This window comes from Pelodiscus sinensis, unplaced genomic scaffold (genome assembly GCF_049634645.1).
Source record: "Pelodiscus sinensis isolate JC-2024 unplaced genomic scaffold, ASM4963464v1 ctg141, whole genome shotgun sequence".
Classification (NCBI taxonomy): Eukaryota; Metazoa; Chordata; order Testudines; family Trionychidae; genus Pelodiscus; species Pelodiscus sinensis.
This window is the reverse complement of record NW_027465906.1, coordinates 69,977-93,000: the sequence shown is the minus strand read 5'-3', so window position 1 is coordinate 93,000 and position 23,024 is coordinate 69,977. Positions and strand designations below refer to the sequence as shown.

Sequence of the window (23,024 nt, the reverse complement as noted above, 5' to 3'; positions counted from 1 at the left end):
GCGGTGCCCACTGCCCTCGGCCGCGCTGCCATGGGAGACGGGCAGGGCCGGGGGCTCCGCCAGCCTCCCTCCGCCACGGGCCCTGGTGCCCGGAGTCGCCTCTGAGCCCCAGGCCCCGAGCAGGGCCAGCCTGTGCAGTCGGAGCGCTCCCCCCTCCTGGGCATCGGCCCCCGGCTCGCCCGCGGCTCCTTGGGCAGGGCTGGGCGGTCGCGTGCTCAGCTTAGCCGAGTGGGGGAGGGGGCACGTGGCCCTCAGCCGGGATCCGTCTTCCTGACACTCCTAATTACCCGGCTGCAGCTGCCAGGGCTGCTGTCCCTAAATCAAGTGCTCCCATTACTCCTGTCGCTGCCGCGCGGCTCCCCCCCCCCCCCCGCCGCGGCTCCCCCCCCCCCGCGGCTCCTCGCGCCTCTGCCCAGCCAGTCCCCCGGGGGGCCGGCCCGGCGCTGCCCTGGAGCACAGAGCGCGGGGGCAGGGCGGGCCCCGGGCCTGCGGGGCGCCATTGAGGGCCAAGATGAAGAGGCACCAGCAGAGTGGGGGGCTCGCGAGGGCTGGCCTGCTCCCTGCCCCAGGCAGTGCATGTGGCCTTGTGCTGCCCCCCAGTTGCCCCCTGCCTGGGCAGATTCTCACTCCCTGCGTGCGTCTTACGGGCAAGGAAGGAACGAGCCTCTGCAGCCCCTTGATGATCCCTGTGTGCCGGGGCCCGTCCCTGGGCCTCTAGAGCACCTCCAGGGCCCAGCCGCCGCCCCACGGGCCCTCTGATCAGTGCACCCCAGCCTAGCCGTGGGCACTGCTAATCCGCCCGGGCACAGGGCTTACAGGGAACTCTGCTCCTGCCGCTCTCCCCCAGGCCTGGCCACCTACCCAGACAAGCTCTTCAAGTGGCGGGCCGGGCGCTGGGAGGACCTGCTGAGCGACGAGGCGAACCGGGCCGTGGCCAGCCGCTTCGCCGGGCGCTCGGTGGCCTGCGTGGACCGGACGGTGAGTGCCCGGGAGCGTGGCGGGGAGTCATGGGTGGCACTTCTAACTGCCCAGCGTGGGCTCTGTCCTCCAGACTCCTCCAGGCCATCTCGGGGGGGGGGGGGGGGGGGGCCGCAGAGTCGGTACTTCCTGGCCTGAGCTCTGTCCCCAACATGCCCCGGGCCAAGGGTCCCTCCGCTTGTGCAGAATAAACAGTGTTCTGTGCACCCAGGCTGGTGTGAATGGGCACCACCCACAGAACCAACCTGAGGTGGGTGCTCTGCTGACTGGCTGGGTGGCATGAGACTCGCTCCGGAGCGGCTGCCCCAGCACAGGGCTTACAGGGAGTGTGGGTCAGGGTCCCCCCCCAGCTGCCCAGTGTCTGGGTACCCCAGGCTTGCACCCCCTCCCCAGTCGCCTCTGCTGGGGAAAAGCCTGTCGGGTGGCTTATGGGCCTATCGCCTGCCTCGAAGGGTTCTCGGGGCCCAGCTGTGCGCAGGAGCAGGGGGGAGCCAGGGGAGGGGGTTGGAGGGCAGCAGAGCAGGGGCAAGCTGTGACGTGGGGGGCAGTGGGTGGGAGGGGAATAGCTGAGTGGGAGGCTCAGGGTTCAGCAAGGGAGTGTGGCTGCACCATGGGGGGAGATGGGGCGGGGGGAGGGGAGCAGGCCTGAGCAGTGAGGTAAGTGGGGGTTGGTGAAGTAAAGTGGGGGGGGAGAGGGGGGCTCAGCATGAACATTCCCAGCATGCAGAGGGGCAGCTGCATGGACAGAGTCTGGCAGGTGGGGGCCTGGAGAGGCTCTTGGGCCCCAGGCTCAGCCCGAGTGTGGCCCCCCAGCTCGGCTGGGGCAGCCGGCGGCGCGGGGGGGCCCGGCTCGGCGTGGGGCCCCAGGGGGGGCAGCCGGCGGCGAGGGGGGGCCCGGCTCGGCGTGGGGCCCCAGGGGGGGCAGCCGGCGGCGAGGGGGGGCCCGGCTCGGCGTGGGGCCCCGGGGGGGCAGCCGGCGGCGAGGGGGGGCCCGGCTCGGCGTGGGGCCCCGGGGGGGCAGGCGGCGGCACGGGGGGGCCTGGCTCGGCGCGGAGGGGCCCGGGGGGGGGCAGCCGGCGGCGAGGGGGGGCCCGGCTCGGCGTGGGGACCCGGGGGGGGGGGCAGCCGGCGGTGCGGGGGGGCCCGGCTCGGCGTGGGGCCCCGGGGGGGGGGGGAGCAGCCGGCAGCCTGTGCTGCGGGGCTGGAATCTGCTCCGAGGGGGGGGCTGGCCGGGCCCATGACTGCAGTGCCACCCTGGGGTGCCCCAGGACCCTGCCCAGCCCTGCTGCTGCCCCCTCCCCCGCAGGGCTCTGGCCGCTACGCCATCTACATCGCCAACTACGCCCACGGCAAGCTGGGCCCGCACGCGCTGCTGGAGATGGACGTGGCTGCCAGCGACCCCGCCCGTGGCATCGTGGTGCTGGCCGACGTCGCCGCCCAGGCAGGGGTCAACAAGTACACAGGTGGGGGGCCGGGCGCCCTTGGCCTTTCCTGTACGTCTGAGCCAGGCTGGGGGGCCGGGCTCCCTTGGCCTTTCCTGGACGACTGAGCCAGGCTGGGGGGCCGGGCTCCCTTGGCCTTTCCTGGACGACTGAGCCAGGCTGGGGGGCCGGGCTCCCTTGGCCTTTCCTGGACGACTGAGCCAGGCTGGGGGGCCGGGCTCCCTTGGCCTTTCCTGTACGTCTGAGCCAGGCTGGGGGGCCGGGCTCCCTTGGCCTTTCCTGGACGACTGAGCCAGGCTGGGGGGCCGGGCTCCCTTGGCCTTTCCTGGACGACTGAGCCAGGCTGGGGGGCCGGGCTCCCCTGGCCTTTCCTGGACGACTGAGCCAGGCTGGGGGGCCGGGCTCCCTTGGCCTTTCCTGGACGACTGAGCCAGGCTGGGGGGCTGGGCTCCCTTGGCCTTTCCTGTATGTCTGAGCCAGGCTGGGGGCCGGGCTCCCTTGGCCTTTCCTGGACGACTGAGCCAGGCTGGGGGGCCGGGCTCCCTTGGCCTTTCCTGGACGACTGAGCCAGGCTGGGGGGCTGGGCTCCCTTGGCCTTTCCTGTATGTCTGAGCCAGGCTGGGGGCCGGGCTCCCTTGGCCTTTCCTGGACGACTGAGCCAGGCTGGGGGGCTGGGCTCCCTTGGCCTTTCCTGGACGACTGAGCCAGGCTGGGGGGCCGGGCTCCCTTGGCCTTTCCTGGACGACTGAGCCAGGCTGGGGGGCTGGGCTCCCTTGGCCTTTCCTGTATGTCTGAGCCAGGCTGGGGGCCGGGCTCCCTTGGCCTTTCCTGGACGACTGAGCCAGGCTGGGGGGCTGGGCTCCCTTGGCCTTTCCTGGACGACTGAGCCAGGCTGGGGGCCGGGCTCCCTTGGCCTTTCCTGGACGACTGAGCCAGGCTGGGGGGCCGGGCTCCCTTGGCCTTTCCTGGACGACTGAGCCAGGCTGGGGGGCTGGGCTCCCTTGGCCTTTCCTGTATGTCTGAGCCAGGCTGGGGGCCGGGCTCCCTTGGCCTTTCCTGGACGACTGAGCCAGGCTGGGGGGCCGGGCTCCCTTGGCCTTTCCTGGACGACTGAGCCAGGCTGGGGGGCCGGGCTCCCTTGGCCTTTCCTGGACGACTGAGCCAGGCTGGGGGGCCGGGCTCCCTTGGCCTTTCCTGGACGACTGAGCCAGGCTGGGGGGCCGGGCTCCCTTGGCCTTTCCTGGACGACTGAGCCAGGCTGGGGGGCCGGGCTCCCTTGGCCTTTCCTGGACGACTGAGCCAGGCTGGGGGGCCGGGCTCCCTTGGCCTTTCCTGGACGTCTGAGCCAGGCTGGGGGGGCCGGGCTCCCTTGGCCTTTCCTGGACGACTGAGCCAGGCTGGGGGGCCGGGCTCCCTTGGCCTTTCCTGGACGACTGAGCCAGGCTGGGGGGCCGGGCTCCCTTGGCCTTTCCTGTATGACTGAGCCAGGCTGGGGGGCCGGGCTCCCTTGGCCTTTCCTGGACGTCTGAGCCAGGCTGGGGGGGCCGGGCTCCCTTGGCCTTTCCTGTATGACTGAGCCAGGCTGGGGGGGCCGGGCTCCCTTGGCCTTTCCTGTACGTCTGAGCCAGGCTGGGGGGCCGGGCTCCCTGCCCCAGACCCACCAGTGCCTGGTTTCGCGGTTCCGACCCTGTGCACCTGCCCTGGGGAGCCCGTGGGGGGGGGGCGGTGAGTGCAGGGCCCTGGGGGGTTGGATGGGGTGGCCTGTCCCGGCTCTCAGGGGGTGCCCATGCTCAGCCTGTCTGTCCCCAGGCAGCACCCCCCTCTCCAGTGCGGCAGCCCCTTCCCGGGGAGCCCTCCCCCCCAGCAGTGAGACAGCCCCTTCTCGGGGTCCACTCCAGTGCAGCGACCCTCTCGGGGGGGCCCCTCTCCCCTGGGGAGTCCACCCCCCCACCTCTGGGATGGTGCCTCCAGCTGCCTGCCTCCGCCATGATTCCCTTTGGAGGGTCCCCTCCCTCTGGCCCCCTGGACCCCCCCAGAGGGACAGCGCCCCGTTCTCCAGCCCCCAGTGACCAGCAGGGGGGTCTATGGAGCTTTGAACAGCGACGATCCCTCAGCCCATCCCCTCAGACTCCCCCGCAGCCGGCTGGGCCCTGCCTGCTCCCCGGTGTCCCCAGAGCCAGCCCCCCTCTCCCAGCAACAGCCCCTCCCCCCAGTGTCTCCCCAGGTAAGGGGGTCGCCTGGGCCCCCCTGTGTCCCTAGCAGGATCCCTCTCAGCCTGTTGTCTGGTGGGAAGCGGCCGTGCCCCCTGAGCGGGGCTAGGGTCACCAGCCCCACAGCTCCAGTTCTGGGCTGTTTTCTGCAAACCCCCCCCCATCACACTGAGCCAGTAATGGCCGGGCACTGAGCACCCCTGTATGCACCCCCTGTGAGCCCCCGATGCCCCAGTTCCTCAGCCGGCCCGGAGGGCTCACGCCCAGGTGGCTACATGCCCCAGGCTGGCGGTGGGGACTGGAGTGAGCTTTCAACGTGCGCTCCCCAAGTCCGGCCGGTCCCTGGGCTCTCCAGGCTATGCCCTCCCCCGCCGGCCCATGGCCACCAAGGGCCTTCCCCCGCTCCCAAAGGCCAGTTGCTCCCAGTGCCCAGGGCGGGTGCTGCCCTGCTGGGCTGGAGCAGAGAGGGAGCGAGGAGCCAGGCAAAGCGCCATGCCCAGGAGGCTGTGGCTGCGGTGATCTGTGCTGAGTGGCGGCCGGGCCCACCCACACCCAGCAGCGCTGGGATCCATGCCCCCAGGCCAAGCAGGGAAGGAGCCTCAGTTTCCCCTTGTCGGGTCGTTAGTCCCGGCCCAGAGGCCATGCAAGGGTGAGCTTGCCCAGGCTCTCGGTGCCCTGCAGTGCACGGCAGGCATGGAGCAGGGTCCCCAGCCAGCTGGGGAGGGGCCGAGCTTCGTGGGGGGGGGCTGTGCAGCCCTAGAGGGCTGCTGGAGCCTAGGGCGCCATTGCAGTGGGGGGGCTGCATGTGCCCTGTGGGGGGGGGGAGTGGGAGCAGGGGGAGGCTGGCTGAGGACAGAGGGTTCCGCAGTGTTACTGAGCATGCTCAGTACAAGCCAAACACCAAATGGGGGGGCAAACCCCCTGCCCCCCAGTGCTGGGCGGGGGCTCCCACCTTGTGCGCACTCGGCTCTTTGGGCAGCTGGTGCAGCCGCGGCTGGCAAGGGGCTCCGGGTCCCGTTCCTACAGTGCCAACGTGAAGGGGCTCTGCCCTCTCCTGGCTGCCACGGAACGGCCGTGTCTTACCGTGCTCCTGCCTGGAGGGGGGGGGAGGGGAGCGGGGTCTAGTGGTTACAGCAGGGGGCCGCTACCTTTGGGCTCTGAAGAAGGACATCAGAATGGTCATGCTGGGTCAGACCAAAGCTCCTTCTCGCCCAGGGGCCAGGCTGCCCACAGTGGCCAATGCCAGCTGCTTCAGGAGGCATGAACAGACAAGGCATCCTCATGAGCGGGCTTCGGGCCCGCGGAGGCGAGACGCACCCTCCCTGCCATTCTGGCTAATTGCCAGTGATGGACCCACCCTCCTGGGACTTTTTGTTCTTATTGGACCCGGGGAGAGTTTGGGCCTTTCCACTGTCTCCAGGCAGAGAGTTCCACAGGTCGACGGCGTTGGCTTTACACCAGCTGCCTGGAACCGTCACTGGTGAGCTTGTGGTGTCAGCGAAGGAGTAAAGAGCGCTTCCTTGTGCCGTGTGCCCGCCCCCACAGGGGTTGCTAGACCCCCGCCTGCCCCCTCACCCTTTAGTCTCTTTTCCAAGCTGAAAAGTCCTGGTCTTGTTAATCTCGCCTCACGGGGAGGCTGTTCCTGCCCCACAGCATTTCTGTGCCCCTCTCTGTGCCGGTTCCAGCTTCCACAGAGCTTTGTTTGGGGGAGGGGGGACCAGAGCCGCAGGCACTGTCCGAGCTGGGGGGCCACGGCTGGATAGAGCAGCCAAGTCGTCTCGTCCTTTCCTCGGGATTCCCGGGTTGGGTTGGTTTGTGGTTCTGAGGCGGGTGGTGCACAGGGAGCAGCGGTGTCCAGGGCGCTATCCACAGCGCTTCCACGATCTGGCTGGAATGGGAACGGCTATTTTGTCCGCACAGTGGGGATGCTCCACGTGCATCACGTTGCCCTCGCCAGTACTGAGTTCCACTCGCCCAGTTCTGCGCGATCCCTTGTAGCTCTGCAGTCAGCTGGGGCGCGTCCCTGCTCGCTCCTTCTCCCAGAACACCTACGAGAGGTTTCACGAGCGGCCCGAGTGCGGATCCCTGCGGCACAACGCTCGTTCCTGCTTCCCCCTAGTCCTCAGGTGGAGGGCCCAGCCACGTTTTCGTGGCCGAATGACCCTGCAATGGCTGAAGTGCCTGGTCTTTTGTTGTTCTTAATCCCCCGCCTCCCTGCGTGTAGCAGACTCCCCGCCCCAGGGCCAAGCTGGGAGCAGCTTGGGGCAACATGTTGGGTCCCCGTGATCCTGCACCCCTGTCCTCAGCAAGCTGAGACTCCCCCAGCCAGTAGAACAGGGGGGAGGGGGGCTATTGCTTCTCCAGGATACAGCACAGATCTGATGTGATGTGGCTACAGGAATCGGTGCCAGGCAGCCTCAGCCCTCTTGGGGTGGGGTCCTCAGGCCCCTGGCCCCTCAGGACTCAGCTTAATCTCCTCTCTTCACGTCATCCCAGCCAGAAACTGCCCCGCTCCCCAGCCCTGCCCCCCAGCCAGGTGTCCGGCTCCCCCTCCCCCGGGAACAGCCTTGTTACCTGCTCAGGCGGGGCCTAGGTGTCTGGGTGTGGGGGAGTCTGTGGGAATCACACAGCCCAGCGCAGGGGACCCCGGGTTACAGAGCGGACAGCCCCCCCCATGTGTCACAGCTCAAACTCCTTTGCTGGGCATGCAGCTTTAAGCAGACCTTCCGCATGAAATCCAGGGGGTCCAATTTTAGGGGGTACTGCCTCTAGCCCCCCCATAAATGGGGCCCTTGAGCCCACAGCACCCCCCAGTGTTCCCCTCCTGGTAGGGCTGAGCCCGCCCGTCGCTTGCCAGGGTCCAGTGCTGCCTGAGGTCTTGGGAACGGTGCCTGGCCCAGGTGGGGCTCCCCGTGGCAGATGCCAGGGCTGCTGGGGAGGGCAGCGCATGAGCTGAGAACCAGGGGGCTGGGGGCCAAGAGGTGCAGTCGGGGTGGGCTGGGCTCTGCCCGGGGGGGAATTCAGTGGTGGGGAGGGGTGTTACCATGGCGACTGCCTTGCTTAGGGTTAGGGTGACCCAGCAGCCCCTGACCCATTCGCCAGATGAAGGGCCGGGCCTGCCCGTTCCGGGCGTGCCGAGAGGAGGGTGCCCCGCCCAGGCCTGGCACAGCCAGACGACGCCTCCGGGCTCTGCAAGGAGCGTCCCTGCTGTGGGGTCACTGCGCTGGGGCCTGGCAACTCTGGCGGGTGAGGTGTGTGCAGGGACCTGCTGGGGGGCAGGTGCCGGAGGGGCTGCACGTCGGCCCTGTGGTGGGGCTACAGGAGAGAGGATGCTGGAGAAGGTGGGGGGCTGCCAGGGGAGTTGGGGGACAGGGCGGCCCCGCGTTGCTCCGTGTGACTCCTGACCCGCGCCCTGCTGTGCCCAGGCGGCCGTGGGGTGGCCGTGGGCCCCATCCTGAGCGCCAGCGCCTCAGACATATTCTGCGATAACGAGAACGGGCCCAACTTCCTCTTCCACAACCAGGGGGACGGCCGCTTCGTGGACGTGGCCGCCAGCGCTGGTGAGTGCGGGGGCGGGGCCTGTGGCCGGCGGGAGGGGTGGCTGCGTGGCCCGGGCTGGTGGGGGACCCTTCTGGGCACAGCAGGGGGTAAGGAGGAGCACTAGGGGCTCTGATGGAGCAGGTCGGCCACTGTGGCCCCTCCAACCTGGGCAGCTCCCCGCTCCTCCCTGCATGCCCCCCAGCCCTGGGGGATGGGGCTCCCGGTGCTGTGGCCACAGCCTCTGCCCCCTGCAGGCCTGGATGACCCCTACCAGCACGGCCGCGGCGTGGCCCTGGCCGACTTCAACCGCGACGGCAAAGTGGACGTCGTCTACGGCAACTGGAACGGGCCCCACCGCCTCTACCTGCAGATGAGCACCGGCGGGCGGGCCCGCTTCCGGGTGAGGGGCCCCCCATCCCGTCATTGATCCATAGGGCTGATGCTGGGAGGCCCCTTCCCTGGGGAACCCCAGGGTCCCCTCTTCCCCCGGGCCTGCCACGGCAGCCAGTCTGGCTGGGTCAGGCCCCGGGCGGCCCCTCGCCCAGCGTGGGCAGCGACTCCCCCAGCGCCCTCACGGCCCGGCCCAGGCTGGCTGGCGGCCTGGGGAGATGGTCCGACTCCCAGCGAGAGCCCCAACTTGCAGCCCCCCCCCCCGGGTCCCCTCCAGCCCTTCGCTCGCCAGCTGCTCAGCCTCCCTGCGGGGAGAGCCTGGGCCCTGGGCGCCGTGTGCTGGAGACCAGGGAAACTGAGGCACATGGGACTCATGCACGTTATATTCTCCATTCGTAACACACCCTGCCCCCAAACTGCCCCGCAGGGGTCATGCCGCCCTGTCCCCCCGGCAGCTTCTGCCCCCCCAGCTCAGCCCTGCCGCTCCCCTCTGGCCCTGCCCATCTCTCCCGCAGGACATCGCCACGCCCAAGTTCTCCATGCCCTCCCCTGTCCGCACCGTCCTGGCGGCCGACTTCGACAACGACCAGGAGCTGGAGGTGTTCTTCAACAACATCGCCTACCGGGGCTCTTCTGCCAACCGCCTCTTCCGGTAGGGCCCCCCGGGGCCGGGGCCAGGCTGCTCTGCTCCGCCCAGCCTGCACTCCGGAGCCTGTGGCGTGGCACCGTGCTTGGGTCCCGCTTTGCAATGGCATGAATACCCCGCGCTGCACTGGTGCCCTGGGCTGTGCCCGCAGCCTCCCCTCGGTGGGGGGAGTAGCAGAGCACTGGCGTGACAGAGCATTGGGGATCCCCCGTCCGCAGCCCAACGGGACTCCACCAGCCGGTAGAATAGGGGGGTATTGCTGCTCTGAGATACAGCCTGGGCTCCATGTGAACATGTCAGGACAGGCAGCCCCAGACCCCTTGGGGCAGGGCACACAGGCCCCTGAACCCGGCTCCGTCTCCTTCCTCCATGCTTCCCCCCACCCCGCCTGCCCCCTCCCCAAGCCCCGCCCTCCCTTTGTCCAGACCCTTCCCTGCTCAGCTGAGAACCGGTCGGGCCATGGTCTGCAGGGCCCTGGGGCGCCTCCCGCTGGGCAGTGCTCACGCAGGCCAGTAGGGGTCACCCACAGCCCAAGCCTAGCCCCAGTGACTGCCCCACAGAGTGGACAGCCCCCCCCCACTACATCACATTTCCCCCCCCCCCGAGAGTGGACTGAGCGGGGCCGCGCTGCCAGTGGCCTGGGGAGGTTCGGGCCCCCCCACGGGCGATGACGTTGGCGCTCCCCTTGCCGTGGGTCACTTCCATGTCCTGGTCCTGCAGGAGCAGGCTCCACCGCAGCAGCTTGGCCTTGGTCCCTTCGTCTGGTGCAGCCAGGTCGGGGGCGGGGTCAGTCACACCGTGAAACGCCGGCCAGATGGGTCGGGCTGCAGCTTTGCAGGGCCCACCCCATCGCCAGGCGTCCTTCTCTGTGGCCGCGTAGCGTCGCTCCCCCTTCTCGCCCACCTGCATCAGCACCGCCCCAGCCCGGTGTCCGAGGCGTCAGTAAACACCATAAAGGGCTTGTCAGTCTGGGTTTACCAGCACTGGGGCCTTGGCCAGGGCTCCCTTCAGTGCACAGAGAGCCCCTGGCACTGCTCCGCCCAGACCACCCTGTCGGGCCTCCCCTTCCTGCACAGCTCTGTGATCGGGGCAGCGATGGAGCTGAAGTTGGGCACAAAGCTCCGGTAGTACCCCGCCATCCCAATGAAAGCCTGGACCTGCTTCTTGGGCTGGGGCACAGGCCAGTCCCGGATGGCCTCCACCTTGGCCGGCTCTGGCTTCAAGCAGCCGCTCCCCACCTTATGGCCCAGGTAGGACACCTCGGCCATCCCGACTTTGCACTTCCCAGCCTTTACGGTCAGCCCAGCCCCCCACAGCCGATCCAGTACCTGGGCCACGTGGTCCTCCCAGGACTGGCTGAAGATGCAGATGTCATCGATGTACGCTAGGGCACAGCTCTCCATTCCCCGCAGCAGCTGGTCCACCGGTGGCCGGTGCCCCCTTGAGGCCAAAGGGCAGAACCAGGAACTCGCAGACCCCCAGCAGGGTGATGAAAGCTGATTTCAGCCTGGCCTCCGGGTCTAGCGGCACCTGCCAGCAGCCCTTGGTGAGGTAGCGAGCTCCCCCCAGCCTGTCCAGGAGCTCGTCGGGCCTAGGCACGGGGAAGGCGTCGGACACCGTGACGGCGCTGAGTTTCCGATAGTCCACACAGAACCGGATTGACCCGTCCTTCTTGGGGACCAGCTCCACGGGCGAGGCCCAGGGGCTGGCCGACGGCTGGATCACCCCTAGCGCCAGCATGTCCCGGACCTCTGAGTGGGGGGAAGCAGGGAGGAAGGAGACTGAGCCGAGTGCTGGGGTTCAGTGGCCTGTGCACCCTACCCCAAGGGGTATAAGGCTGCCTGCCCTGACTCCTATGTCCGCACCCTTCCTTTGTCCAAACCCCTCCCCTGGTCAGCTGAGAACCGGTTGGGCCATGGTGCGAGGGGCCGGGGCGCCCCCCCACTGGGCAGTGCTCACAGAGGCCAGTAGGGGTCACCCACAGCCCAAGCCTAGCGCCCAGTGACTGCCCCACAGAGCAGGCAGCCCCCCCAGCCGGGGCTCAGCTCTGTGCACCGTGCCCTGGCCTCCCCACAGGGCTCGTGTGCAGCCCCCGATCTCCCCCGGCCTGTCACTGCTGGTAGGGTGCTCATGTGCACGGTGTCACGGGGGGGCACCACTAGGCCCCCCCCCCCACGGCCAGGGGACTCCCAGCGGACAGGACACACAGGGGGTCACTGGCTCCCAGGGACCCAGCACAGCCTGGGGGGAAGGGCTCAGTCACCTCCCTGCCCCCCGCGCCAGCCAGACTCACACCCCCAGCAGCCCATGTGTGGTGGCACAGCGGGGAGCCCCCGGCCCTGCACCCCGTCCGCAGCCAGAGGGGATTCTCCGCCGGCCGGGAGAGGAGAAGGTTTTATTGCGTCTCAGAGACATGGTGCACCGTAGGATCCAAGCTAACACAGGAGCCAGGGCAGAGCCTTAGTCCTCCTGGGGGGAGGGGCGTCACCCCCTTCCTTGGTCCAGAGCATCCTCACTGCCCTAGCCCCGAGACTGACCCAGCTCCCCGGCCCTGCCCCCAGCCTGGGGCCAGTCCCTGCCTCCCTCCCTGTGTCTCTCTCTGCCGCCTTATCTGCTCAGGCTGGGCCGAGGTGTCTGGGCCAAGACCCTGCAGGGAATCGCCCAGCACAGCCCGGCGAGAGCGCTGGGGTACAAGACAGACAGCCCCCAGGACGTCGCACCATCCCCCCCGAGCTTCCCGGGCAAAAGGGTCCCCTGGTCCCACCCTGGGACGGCGCGTCGGGGACCCCCCGATCCTGCACCCCCGGGGCAGCCAGAACAGACTCCGCCAGCCAGTAGAATGGGGGAGGGGGCTTGTTGCACCTCCAGGATACAGGAGTCAGGGCCGGGATGCCTCAGACCCTGGGGTTAGGGGGCCCATCGCCCCCTCAGCTTAGTCTGTTCCCTTCAAGTTTCCCAGCCAAAAACTGCCCCTCCCATCCCTGCCCCAGCCCCACTCACCGCAGTGCCTGGCCTCTCCCTGCCGAGCGGCTGATGGCCGGAGGCCAGGCCTCTGCAGACCCCGTTGCTGGACTGTGGCCTGTGCTGTGGGGCAGCCCCCCGGCCCTGGCTGCGCCCCCGAGGGGTAGGGCTGCTGTGTCCCCGCACTGCTGGCCTCTGGCCGGTGGGGTGGCCTGGCTCACCCCTGTGCCCTGCCTGGCCCTGCAGGGTCGTCCGCAGGGAGCACTCGGACCCCGTCATCGAGGAGCTGAACCCAGGAGACGCCGTGGAGCCCGAGGGCCGGGGCACGGGTGAGTCTCCCCACCCGCACCCTCCTGCTGGGCTCCCCGACCCTGAACGGGCCACCCCCAGGGACCCCAGCCGCGGGTTGGCTCGCAGCTGCTGCAGGGCCATGGTCAGGGAAGCCGAAGAGCCTGCAGTCAGGCAGCATGGTCTAGCGGTCAGAGCAGGGCCTGAGCCTGAGCAGGGGAGAGCCGCAGCCAGAGCCAGGCTACAGAGCGTGGGCTGGCTCCTGCCTGCCAGGCCCCTGGGGGCTGGGCTCTGCTGCGGCGGGGGGGCTGCGATGGCAGCTGGCCCCCCAGCCCTGGCTGCTGTCATTGCAGGGGGCGCGGTGACTGACTTTGATGGCGACGGGCTGCTGGACCTGATCCTGTCGCACGGCGAGTCCATGGCGCAGCCGCTGTCTGTCTTCAGGGGCACCCAGGTGTGTCGGGGCCCCCTGCCCGCGGCTTGGCTGCAAGGACTGTCTCAATACTGGGTGCCTCAGTTTCCCCCGGCACCAGGCTGGGGGCTGGGCACTGCCCTGCGTGGATCCAGGCAGGACTCTTGGGCCCTGCAGCTCCCCTGGCCTCCCGGGCACCAGGGCTCCCCAGCTCTGATCTTGGCGAGTTCTGCCCCGTCCCCGGGGAGCTCCCTGCAGCACGGCCCCCGGAACGGACCCTGGGGAAACCTCCACGCCCCCCAGGGCCCTGCCCCCAGCTTCCCGCTCAGCAGCGGCTCCGCTCCCGGGCCAGGAGACAAAGGGCCCTTTGTTCTCCCCCACCTGCGGCTGGCTCCTGGGGGGGCCTGGCCATCTGTTGCCAGGACGCAGGCAGCCAATCAGCCGCCACACCTGCGCCCTGGGGGTCTCTGCAAGGCCGCCCCCCCTCACTGGCAGGGCAGGGACCAAGCCTCCACCTTCCAGTGCTTAGCCCCCAGCCCCAGGACAGAAGTGCTCCCAGGCACTGGCTGATCCACTCCGGGCTGCGCCCGCGTCCCCTCCCCTGCCCTCCACCAGCAGGCGGGCCCTCCCGCCCCTCGCCCCCCCCCCCCCCCCCGATGGCTGCAGCGCCCCAGCCAGCTCCTGCCGGCCCTGGGGCTCTGCCCACAGCAAGGACCTGGTCCTGCCACGCCCCAGGCGCCTCCCGGGCAGCTGCTGGGCCAGTCGGGCCCCAGGCTACGCCTCCCCCGGCCCCTGTGGCAGGGCAAGAGGCCTATGGCACTTCTGCCTCCCTGCCCCATGTGCTGCCCGCAGGCCGGCCTGGGGGCAGCCAGAGGGCTGTCATGGCTCACAGCTTGTGCCCACACGTGGGGGGTCCCCTCAGGGACCAAGGGGCCCACTCCAGTGAAGTGACCCTATCTCGGGGGGCCCCTCTCACCTGGGGGGCTGCCCTTCCGCTTCCGGGGCGGCGCCTCTCAGGGCCCCCAGCCGCCTCCTCCACCGTGAGCCCTCCCGAGGGGACAGCGCGGCCCTGCTCCCCAGCCCAGAGCGACCCCCGGCCAGCCCCAGTCAGGAGGGGCTATGGAGCTTCGAACCCAGCAACGGATCCCTCAGGCCAGTCGGCTTGGGCCCCCCACCCCCCACGTCTGAGTCTGCCCTGCAGCCGGCTGAGTCCTGCCTGCCCTGCTCTGCCCCCCTCTCCCAGCAGAGCCTCCAATGCCCCCAGCAACAGCCCCTCCCCCCAGTGTCTTCTCCCCAGGTAAGGGGGTTGCCTGGGCCCCTCTTCTCCGCCCCTCCCCGTCCAGTGTTCTCCCCTCGCTGGGGGCCCTCTGGGCCGGTCGCCGGGGTCCCCTCTGAGCCCCTTGTATGGTGGGAACCGGCCGTGTGCTCTGAGCAGGGCCGGGGGCACCAGGGTCCCAGACCCCCCGGCTCCAGTTCTGGGCTGTTCCCTGCAACAACAAACTCCTGCCCTTCAGGTGAGAAAGCAGCATGAGGGGAAACTGAGTCATGTGCCTGCTTCACACTAGTCCCGGAACCCCTGCCTGCCTGTCTCACCCGTCTGTCCCCGGCAGGGCTCCGGCAACAACTGGCTCCGCGTCATCCCGCGCACCCGCTTCGGGGCCTTCGCGCGGGGGGCCCGGGTGGTGCTGTTCACCCGGCGCAGTGGGGCCCATCTGCGCATCATTGACGGCGGCTCAGGCTACCTGTGCGAGATGGAGCCGGTGGCGCACTTCGGCCTGGGTGAGTCGCCGCGGCCTGGGGCAGCCGGGACGTGGGCTCAGGGCAGCCTTCGACGCCCCCTTGGTTCCCCCGCTGTGCCTTTCCCCCAGAGCCCCCCCAGCCTCTGTCTGCCCCGGAGCCCCGCCCCCAGCCCCTGCCAGCTCCCCCTCCCCCCGGCTCTGTCTGCCCCGGAGCCCCGCCCCCAGCCCCTGCCAGCTCCCCCTGGCTCTGTCTGCCCCGGAGCCCTGCCCCCAGCCCCTGCCAGCTCCCCCTCCCCCCGGCTCTGTCTGCCCCGGAGCCCCGCCCCCAGCCCCTGCCAGCTCCCTCTCCCCCCTGCTCTGTCTGCCCCGGAGCCCTGCCCCCAGCCCCTGCCAGCTCCCCCTCCCCCCGGCTCTGTCTGCCCCGGAGCCCTGCCCCCAGCCCCTGCCAGCTCCCTCTCCCCCCTGCTCTGTCTGCCCCGGAGCCCTGCCCCCAGCCCCTGCCAGCTCCCCCTCCCCCCGGCTCTGTCTGCCCCGGAGCCCCGCCCCCAGCCCCTGCCAGCCCCCCAGCCCCCGCTCTGCCTGCCCCGGAGCCCTGCCCCCAGCCCCTGCCAGCTCCCTCTCCCCCCTGCTCTGTCTGCCCCGGAGCCCTGCCCCCAGCCCCTGCCAGCTCCCTCTCCCCCCTGCTCTGTCTGCCCCGGAGCCCCGCCCCCAGCCCCTGCCAGCTCCCTCTCCCCCCTGCTCTGTCTGCCCCGGAGCCCCGCCCCCAGCCCCTGCCAGCTCCCTCTCCCCCCTGCTCTGTCTGCCCCGGAGCCCCGCCCCCAGCCCCTGCCAGCTCCCCCTGGCTCTGTCTGCCCCGGAGCCCCGCCCCCAGCCCCTGCCAGCTCCCCCTGGCTCTGTCTGCCCCGGAGCCCCGCCCCCAGCCCCTGCCAGCTCCCCCTCCCCCCGGCTCTGTCTGCCCCGGAGCCCCGCCCCCAGCCCCTGCCAGCTCCCCCTGGCTCTGTCTGCCCCGGAGCCCTGCCCCCAGCCCCTGCCAGCTCCCCCTCCCCCCGGCTCTGTCTGCCCCGGAGCCCTGCCCCCAGCCCCTGCCAGCTCCCCCTCCCCCCGGCTCTGTCTGCCCCGGAGCCCCGCCCCCAGCCCCTGCCAGCTCCCTCTCCCCCCTGCTCTGTCTGCCCCGGAGCCCCGCCCCCAGCCCCTGCCAGCTCCCTCTCCCCCCTGCTCTGTCTGCCCCGGAGCCCCGCCCCCAGCCCCTGCCAGCTCCCCCTCCCCCCGGCTCTGTCTGCCCCGGAGCCCTGCCCCCAGCCCCTGCCAGCTCCCCCTCCCCCCGGCTCTGTCTGCCCCGGAGCCCCGCCCCCAGCCCCTGCCAGCTCCCCCTGGCTCTGTCTGCCCCGGAGCCCTGCCCCCAGCCCCTGCCAGCTCCCCCTCCCCCCGGCTCTGTCTGCCCCGGAGCCCCGCCCCCAGCCCCTGCCAGCTCCCCCTGGCTCTGTCTGCCCCGGAGCCCCGCCCCCAGCCCCTGCCAGCTCCCCCTCCCCCCGGCTCTGTCTGCCCCGGAGCCCCGCCCCCAGCCCCTGCCAGCCCCCCAGCCCCCGCTCTGCCTGCGCTGAGCAGAGGCCCCAGGAGCCCCCGTGCTGGCCCAGTCAGGCCTGCAGGGAGAGCAGGGCACCGCTGCTGCTCTGCACCCCCTCTGGGGCCCAGCGCTCCACCCTGCTGAGCGCTGCCCCCCCAAGCTGCTTGCCCATGGGCTGCTCCTCCGCAGGCCGGGACGAGGCCAGCAGCCTGGAGGTGACGTGGCCGGATGGCAGGGTCGTGGCCCGGGCTGTGGCCAGCAGCGAGACCAACTCAGTGCTGGAGGTCCCCTACCCCCAGGGTGCCGCGGGGCAGCTCGTGCCCACCTCGCTGGAGGTGAGTGGGCCTGGCTCGCGGGGCTGGGCGGGGCCGTGGGGCCCACAGACGCGCTTGGAGGGACACGGCACCTCTGGCCTCGCCCTGCCCTGCGGGTCCGGAGCGTGGCCCCAGCTTGCACCTCGCCGGGCCTGGGGGAGCTGGGCGGCTGGGGTGTCTCTTCCCGCATTAACCCCCCCCCCCGTCTGTTTCTCCCTCCATGCAGTGCGGCCAGGGCTTCTCCCGGCGCGAGGGCGGCCGCTGCGGGGGTGAGTCGCTGCTGCGCGGGGTCGGGGGGCTGGGCAGGGGCTGTGGGCCGGGGGCCGAGTGGGGGCTTGGCTCATGCCGGGCCCTGTCCCCTTCCAGACACGGACGAGTGCGCCGCGTTCCCCTTCGTGTGCCCCAGGGAGAGGCCCGTCTGCAGCAACACCTACGGCGGGTACCGGTGCCGCAGCAACCGGCGCTGCAGCCGGGGCTTCGAGCCCAGCGAGGACGGCACAGCCTGCGTGGGTGAGTGACGCGCAGGCGCCCGGCCCGCGGGTCTCTGGCCCTGCCCGCGCCTCTGCCACCACTCACCCGCCCTCCTCTGTCTCCTTGTGCAGCGCAAGTGGCCTTTTTCGGCGGATACCCCTCTGCAGGGAGCCAGCTCCGGGCCTGGCGCCCCCCCAGCCCCCTCCTCCCACTGGGCCTCCTCTGCCTTCACTTCTGGGCACTGTAACCCCTGGCAGGGACCAGGCTGTGCCCTCTGTCCGCCCTGCCCCCCATCAGACACCTGCCCCGTGGGGCTGCAGCCTCCTCTGAGAAGGGCATCGGAGCGCCCGGGCAGCGGCTGCATGTGGAGTCCTGTGCCAGGGCCCTGGCGTGTTTTCTGAGGAAACAGACCAGGCGCCCCTGTGCCCGGCCGTGCCCCTCGTGGGCGCTCGCCCTTAGGACCCCAGGCGCCCCTGTGCCCGGCCGTGCCCCTCGTGGGACCTCGCCCTTAGGATCCCAGGCGCCCCTGTGCCCGGCCGTGCCCCTCGTGGGAACTCACCCTTAGGATCCCAGGCGCCCCTGTGCCCGGCCGTGCCCCTCGTGGGAACTCACCCTTAGGATCCCAGGCGCCCCTGTGCCCGGCCGTGCCCCTCGTGGGAACTCGCCCTTAGGATCCCAGGCGCCCCTGTGCCCGGCCGTGCCCCTCATGGGAACTCACCCTTAGGATCCCAGGCGCCCCTATGCCCGGCCGTGCCCCTCGTGGGACCTCGCCCTTAGGATCCCAGGCGCCCCTGTGCCCGGCCGTGCCCCTCGTGGGAACTCGCCCTTAGGATCCCAGGCGCCCCTGTGCCCGGCCGTGCCCCTCGTGGGACCTCGCCCTTAGGATCCCAGGCGCCCCTATGCCCGGCCATGCCCCTCGTGGGACCTCGCCCTTAGGATCCCAGGCGCCCCTGTGCCCGGCCGTGCCCCTCGTGGGAACTCACCCTTAGGATCCCAGGCGCCCCTGTGCCCGGCCGTGTCCCTCGTGGGACCTCGCTCTTAGGATCCCAGGCGCCCCTGTGCCCGGCCGTGCCCCTCGTGGGAACTCACAATTAGGATCCCAGGCGCCCCTGTGCCCGGCCGTGCCCCTCGTGGGACCTCGCCCTTAGGATCCCAGGCGCCCCTGTGCCCGGCCGTGCCCCTCGTGGGACCTCGCCCTTAGGATCCCAGGCGCCCCTGTGCCCGGCCGTGCCCCTCGTGGGAACTCACCCTTAGGATCCCAGGCGCCCCTGTGCCCGGCCGTGTCCCTCGTGGGACCTCGCTCTTAGGATCCCAGGCGCCCCTGTGCCCGGCCGTGCCCCTCGTGGGAACTCACAATTAGGATCCCAGGCGCCCCTGTGCCCGGCCGTGCCCCTCGTGGGAACTCACAATTAGGATCCCAGGCGCCCCTGTGCCCGGCCGTGCCCCTCGTGGGACCTCGCCCTGGTGCCCCATCTTGTGCCTGCTGGTTTGGCCTGCAGGGTTTGCTTTGCCCAACCCCCTCTCAGCAATGGAGGGCACCCCTCCCCCGTCGCTGTGGGGAGGGCGCCCTGGCGTGTTTCTGGCATATGGACCCCCCCTCTGGAGTTGGACCTGGCTCAGTCTTCCAGCCCCTCCCAGAGAAGCAACCCAATAAACTCTCCTGTCAATTCGCATCTGCCTGCTGAGTTCCTTGGCGAGGGGGGGGGCTGTGCCCGGGCGTAAGGCTGAGCTGTGGGGCTGCGGGGGGTGCTGCCTGCCCCGTGGGGTCGCATCTCCCCGCAGGCTGGCGGGAGCCCCCAGTGCTCCGCGAGGGGCTGGCCGCAGGTCCCAGGCCCTGGCGTGTGTAGAGAGGGCGGCTGGGGCCGGGGGCAGGGGGAATGGAGCGGGGTGGGTGTCGCTGGGCAGACGTCACACCCAGCCGCCTAAAGCCAGCCACGGCCACGGCGCACCTCCCCGCAGCCCCCGGGCACCCACAGTGTGTGCGACCCCCAGGCCCTGGCCCAGCCAGCCTGCGAGCTGCCTGCTGCCCCACCGGCTCCCGCTGGGGGCCAGGGGACAAGCGGGGCCCCTCCAGGACACTGTCCTGCAGCACCGGGGGGGCAATAATGGGACCCTGCCCCCGCCAGCAACTGGCGCTGCAGCCAGGCAGCTCCCAAGGGGCATGGGGGGAGGGGGTCACACGCCCACCACTGCCAAGGCTAGTTGGCACCAGTAGGTGCCAAGTGCACGGGGCCCCGCCCAGTGACCCCCTCCTCCCCCCAGACATTGAGTGTGCCCAGGGGCTGCACCAACACCCTGGGCCCCTGCGCCTGCCGCTGCCACGCGGGCTCCAGCCCCACGGCCAGGCCGCCGGCCAGTGCTGGGGCGAGAGCCGGGGCCAGGCCAGGCAGCTGCTGCCTCTGCCCGGCTCCCTCCACTCCCCGCTCTGGAGCACGGAGACCTTGGCACGGCCTCCCTGAGCCAGTGGGGGCTCCCTGAGCCACGGCCCGTGGGGCTGGGCGGGGTGACCCCTCCCCTTCTCCTGCACACCTGGCCGAGTGCCGGGAGCAGCACGGCCTGTGTGAGCACGTCTGGCCTACCCGCCGGGCTCCTCCCTGGCGCCCCCTGCACCCCTAGACCCGCGCGGCCCCCCCGCCCCGCGCAGCTTCCCCGGCCCCGAGCAGCGCCCCCCGGCCCCGCGCAGCCTCCCCGCCCCGCGCAGCGCCCCCCCCCCCGACCGCGCAGCTTCCCCGGCCCCGAGCAGCGCCCCCCCCCCGGCCCGCGCACCCTCCCCAGCCCCGAGCAGCGCCCCCCGGCCCCGAGCAGCCTCCCCAGCCCCGAGCAGCCTCCCCCGCCCCGCGCCCCCCCCCCAGCCCGCGCAGCCTCCCCAGCCCCGAGCAGCACCCCCCCCCCAGCCCGCGCAGCCTCCCCGGCCCCGAGCAGCGCCCCCCCCCAGCCCGCACAGCTTCCCCGGCCCCGCGCAGCCTCCCCGGCCCCGAGCAGCGCCCCCCCCCAGCCCGCACAGCTTCCCCGGCCCCGCGCAGCCTCCCCGGCCCCGAGCAGCGCCCCCCCCCAGCCCGCACAGCTTCCCCGGCCCCGCGCAGCCTCCCCGGCCCTGAGCAGCGTCCCCGGCCCCGAGCAGCGCCCCCCGGCCCGCGCAGCCTCCCCGGCCCCGAGCAGCGCCCCCCCCAGCCCGCGCAGCCTCCCCGGCCCCGAGCAGCGCCCCCCCCCAGCCCGCACAGCTTCCCCGGCCCCGCGCAGCCTCCCCGGCCCCGAGCAGCGCCCCCCCCCAGCCCGCACAGCTTCCCCGGCCCCGCGCAGCCTCCCCGGCCCCGAGCAGCGCCCCCCCCCCCCGCCCTGCGCAGCCTCCCTGGCCCTGAGCAGCGCCCCCCCCGGCCCCAAGCAGCCCCCCCACCCGGCCCCGTGCAACCTCCCCGACCCTGAGCAGCGCCCCCCCCGGCCCCAAGCAGCCCCCCCACCCGGCCCCGTGCAACCTCCCCGACCCTGAGCAGCGCCCCCCCCCAACCTCCCCCACGGTTCTCCCCCTCCTCCCACCGCTCCCTCCCTGCCCCGGGAGTGTGAAGCGCCTGACTCTGCAGGGATTCCCCTCAGGCCCCGTTTCCCCCTGGGATTTCCTGCCCCCTTGTTCTCTGGGGCTCTGGCTGTCGGCCCAGGCTGGGCCTCGTCCCCCGTCTCCTGTGCACCCCCTTCCCGCACCCCTCTGCCCCGTCCACTCCTGTGATGTAGTGGGGGGGAGGCTGCCGCTCTGTGGGGCAGGCCCTGGGGCTAGGCTTGGGTTGTGGGCGACCCCTACTGGCCTGCGTGAGCACTGCCCAGCGGGGGGCGCCCCAGGGCCCTGCAGACCATGGCCCAAGGTTCTCAGCTGCGCAGGGAAGGGTCTGGACAAAGGGGGGGGGCGAGCGTGGAGGGAGCAGACTAAGCAGTGCAGGGGGTTCACGGGCCTGGAACCCCTCCCCCAGGGCTGTCGGCCTGTCCTGCGCTGCCTGCATCCGCCCCAGGCTGGGCTGGATCTGGAGCAGCAATGACCCCTCTGTGCTACGCTGGCGGACAGGGGTGCAGGGTCGGGGGGGCTCCCTGACGCGTCATCACAGCTCCATCATCCCCCGCTGGATGTGTGCGCAGGAACCTCACCCCCTCCAGCTCCCAGGCTGCAGTATGACTGGATCCCACCCCACTGGGCATCCTTGAATCCCCAGGTGAAATCAGGCCCCAGAGCCGGCTCCGGGGAGGCGCAGGATGGCCCGGGCTATGGGACCGGGGGAGCTGGCTCTGGGGAGGCGCAGGATGGCCCGGGCTATGGGAGCTGGAGGAGCTGGCTCTGGGGAGGAGCAGGATGGCGTGGGCTATGGGAGCTGGAGGAGCTGGCTCTGGGGAGGCGCAGGATAGCCCGGGCTATGGGAGCTGGAGGAGCTGGCTCTGGGGAGGAGCAGGATAGCCCGGGCTATGGGAGCTGGAGGAGCTGGCTCTGGGGAGGCGCAGGATGGCGTGGGCTATGGGAGCTGGAGGAGCTGGCTCTGGGGAGGCGCAGGATAGCCCGGGCTATGGGAGCTGGAGGAGCTGACTCTGGGGAGGCGCAGGATGGCCCGGGCTATGGGAGCTGGAGGAGCTGGCTCTGGGGAGGAGCAGGATAGCCCGGGCTATGGGAGCCGGGGGAGCTGGCTCCGGGGAGGCGCAGGATGGCGTGGGCTATGGGAGCTGGAGGAGCTGGCTCTGGGGAGGAGCAGGATAGCCCGGGCTATGGGAGCCGGGGGAGCTGGCTCCGGGGAGGCGCAGGATAGCCCGGGCTATGGGAGCCAGGGGAGCTGGCTCCGGGGAGGCGCAGGATGGCCCGGGCTATGGGAGCTGGAGGAGCTGGCTCTGGGGAGGCGCAGGATGGCCCGGGCTATGAGAGCTGGAGGAGCTGGCTCTGGGAGGCGCAGGATGGCGTGGGCTATGGGAGCTGGAGGAGCTGACTCTGGGGAGGCGCAGGATGGCGTGGGCTATGGGAGCCGGGGGAGCTGGCTCTGGGGAGGAGCAGGATAGCCCGGGCTATGGGAGCCGGGGGAGCTGGCTCCGGGGAGGCGCAGGATAGCCCGGGCTATGGGAGCCGGGGGAGCTGGCTCCGGGGAGGCGCAGGATAGCCCGGGCTATGGGAGCCAGGGGAGCTGGCTCCGGGGAGGCGCAGGATGGCCCGGGCTATGGGAGCCGGGGGAGCTGGCTCCGGGGAGGCGCAGGATGGCCCGGGCTATGGGAGCCGGGGGAGCTGGCTCTGGGGAGGTGCAGGACGGCCCGGGCTATGGGAGCCGGGGGAGCTGGCTCTGGGGAGGCGCAGGATGGCCCGGGCTATGAGAGCCGGAGGAGCTGGCTCTGGGGAGGCGCAGGATGGCCCGGGCTATGGGAGCCGGGGGAGCTGGCTCAGGGGAGGCGCAGGATGGCCCGGGCTATGGGAGCCGGGGGAGCTGGCTCAGGGGAGGCGCAGGATGGCGTGGGCTGTGGGAGCCGGGGGAGCTGGCTCCGGGGAGGCGCAGGATAGCCCGGGCTATGGGAGCCGGGGGAGCTGGCTCAGGGGAGGCGCAGGATGGCCCGGGCTATGGGAGCTGGAGGAGCTGGCTCCGGGGAGGCGCAGGATGGCCCGGGCTATGGGAGCCGGGGGAGCTGGCTCTGGGGAGGCGCAGGATGGCGTGGGCTGTGGGAGCTGGGGGAGCTGGCTCCGTGGAGGCGCAGGATGGCGTGGGCTATGGGAGCTGGAGGAGCTGGCTCTGGGGAGGAGCAGGATGGCCCGGGCTATGGGAGCAAGAGGAGCTGGCTCCGGGGAGGCGCAGGATGGCGTGGGCTATGGGAGCTGGAGGAGCTGGCTCTGGGGAGGAGCAGGATAGCCCGGGCTATGGGAGCCGGGGGAGCTGGCTCCGGGGAGGCGCAGGATGGCCCGGGCTATGAGAGCTGGAGGAGCTGGCTCTGGGGAGGCGCAGGATAGCCCGGGCTATGGGAGCTGGAGGAGCTGACTCTGGGGAGGCGCAGGATGGCGTGGGCTATGGGAGCCGGGGGAGCTGGCTCTGGGGAGGAGCAGGATAGCCCGGGCTATGGGAGCCG

At 71.5% G+C, this 23,024-nt stretch overlaps 1 protein-coding gene across 3 annotated transcripts in view; it reads left to right on the top strand.

Annotated features, from left to right (window-relative positions):
- CRTAC1 (cartilage acidic protein 1) overlaps positions 1 to 18,626 on the top strand; it is a 35,456-nt gene extending 16,830 nt beyond the window's left edge. For all 3 annotated transcript variants that reach the window (XM_075916357.1, XM_075916356.1, XM_075916355.1), the window contains exons 4-15: positions 848 to 978; positions 2,285 to 2,441; positions 8,056 to 8,190; positions 8,425 to 8,570; positions 9,076 to 9,212; positions 12,414 to 12,496; positions 12,809 to 12,909; positions 14,478 to 14,646; positions 16,360 to 16,505; positions 16,711 to 16,753; positions 16,851 to 16,994; positions 17,087 to 18,626. In XM_075916357.1, coding sequence (XP_075772472.1) covers positions 848 to 978; positions 2,285 to 2,441; positions 8,056 to 8,190; positions 8,425 to 8,570; positions 9,076 to 9,212; positions 12,414 to 12,496; positions 12,809 to 12,909; positions 14,478 to 14,646; positions 16,360 to 16,505; positions 16,711 to 16,753; positions 16,851 to 16,994; positions 17,087 to 17,202 — 1,508 coding nt within the window. In that variant the 3' untranslated portion in view covers positions 17,203 to 18,626. The remainder of the gene's footprint in view (positions 1 to 847; positions 979 to 2,284; positions 2,442 to 8,055; positions 8,191 to 8,424; positions 8,571 to 9,075; positions 9,213 to 12,413; positions 12,497 to 12,808; positions 12,910 to 14,477; positions 14,647 to 16,359; positions 16,506 to 16,710; positions 16,754 to 16,850; positions 16,995 to 17,086) is intronic.
- Positions 18,627 to 23,024: the final 4,398 nt, after the last annotated feature.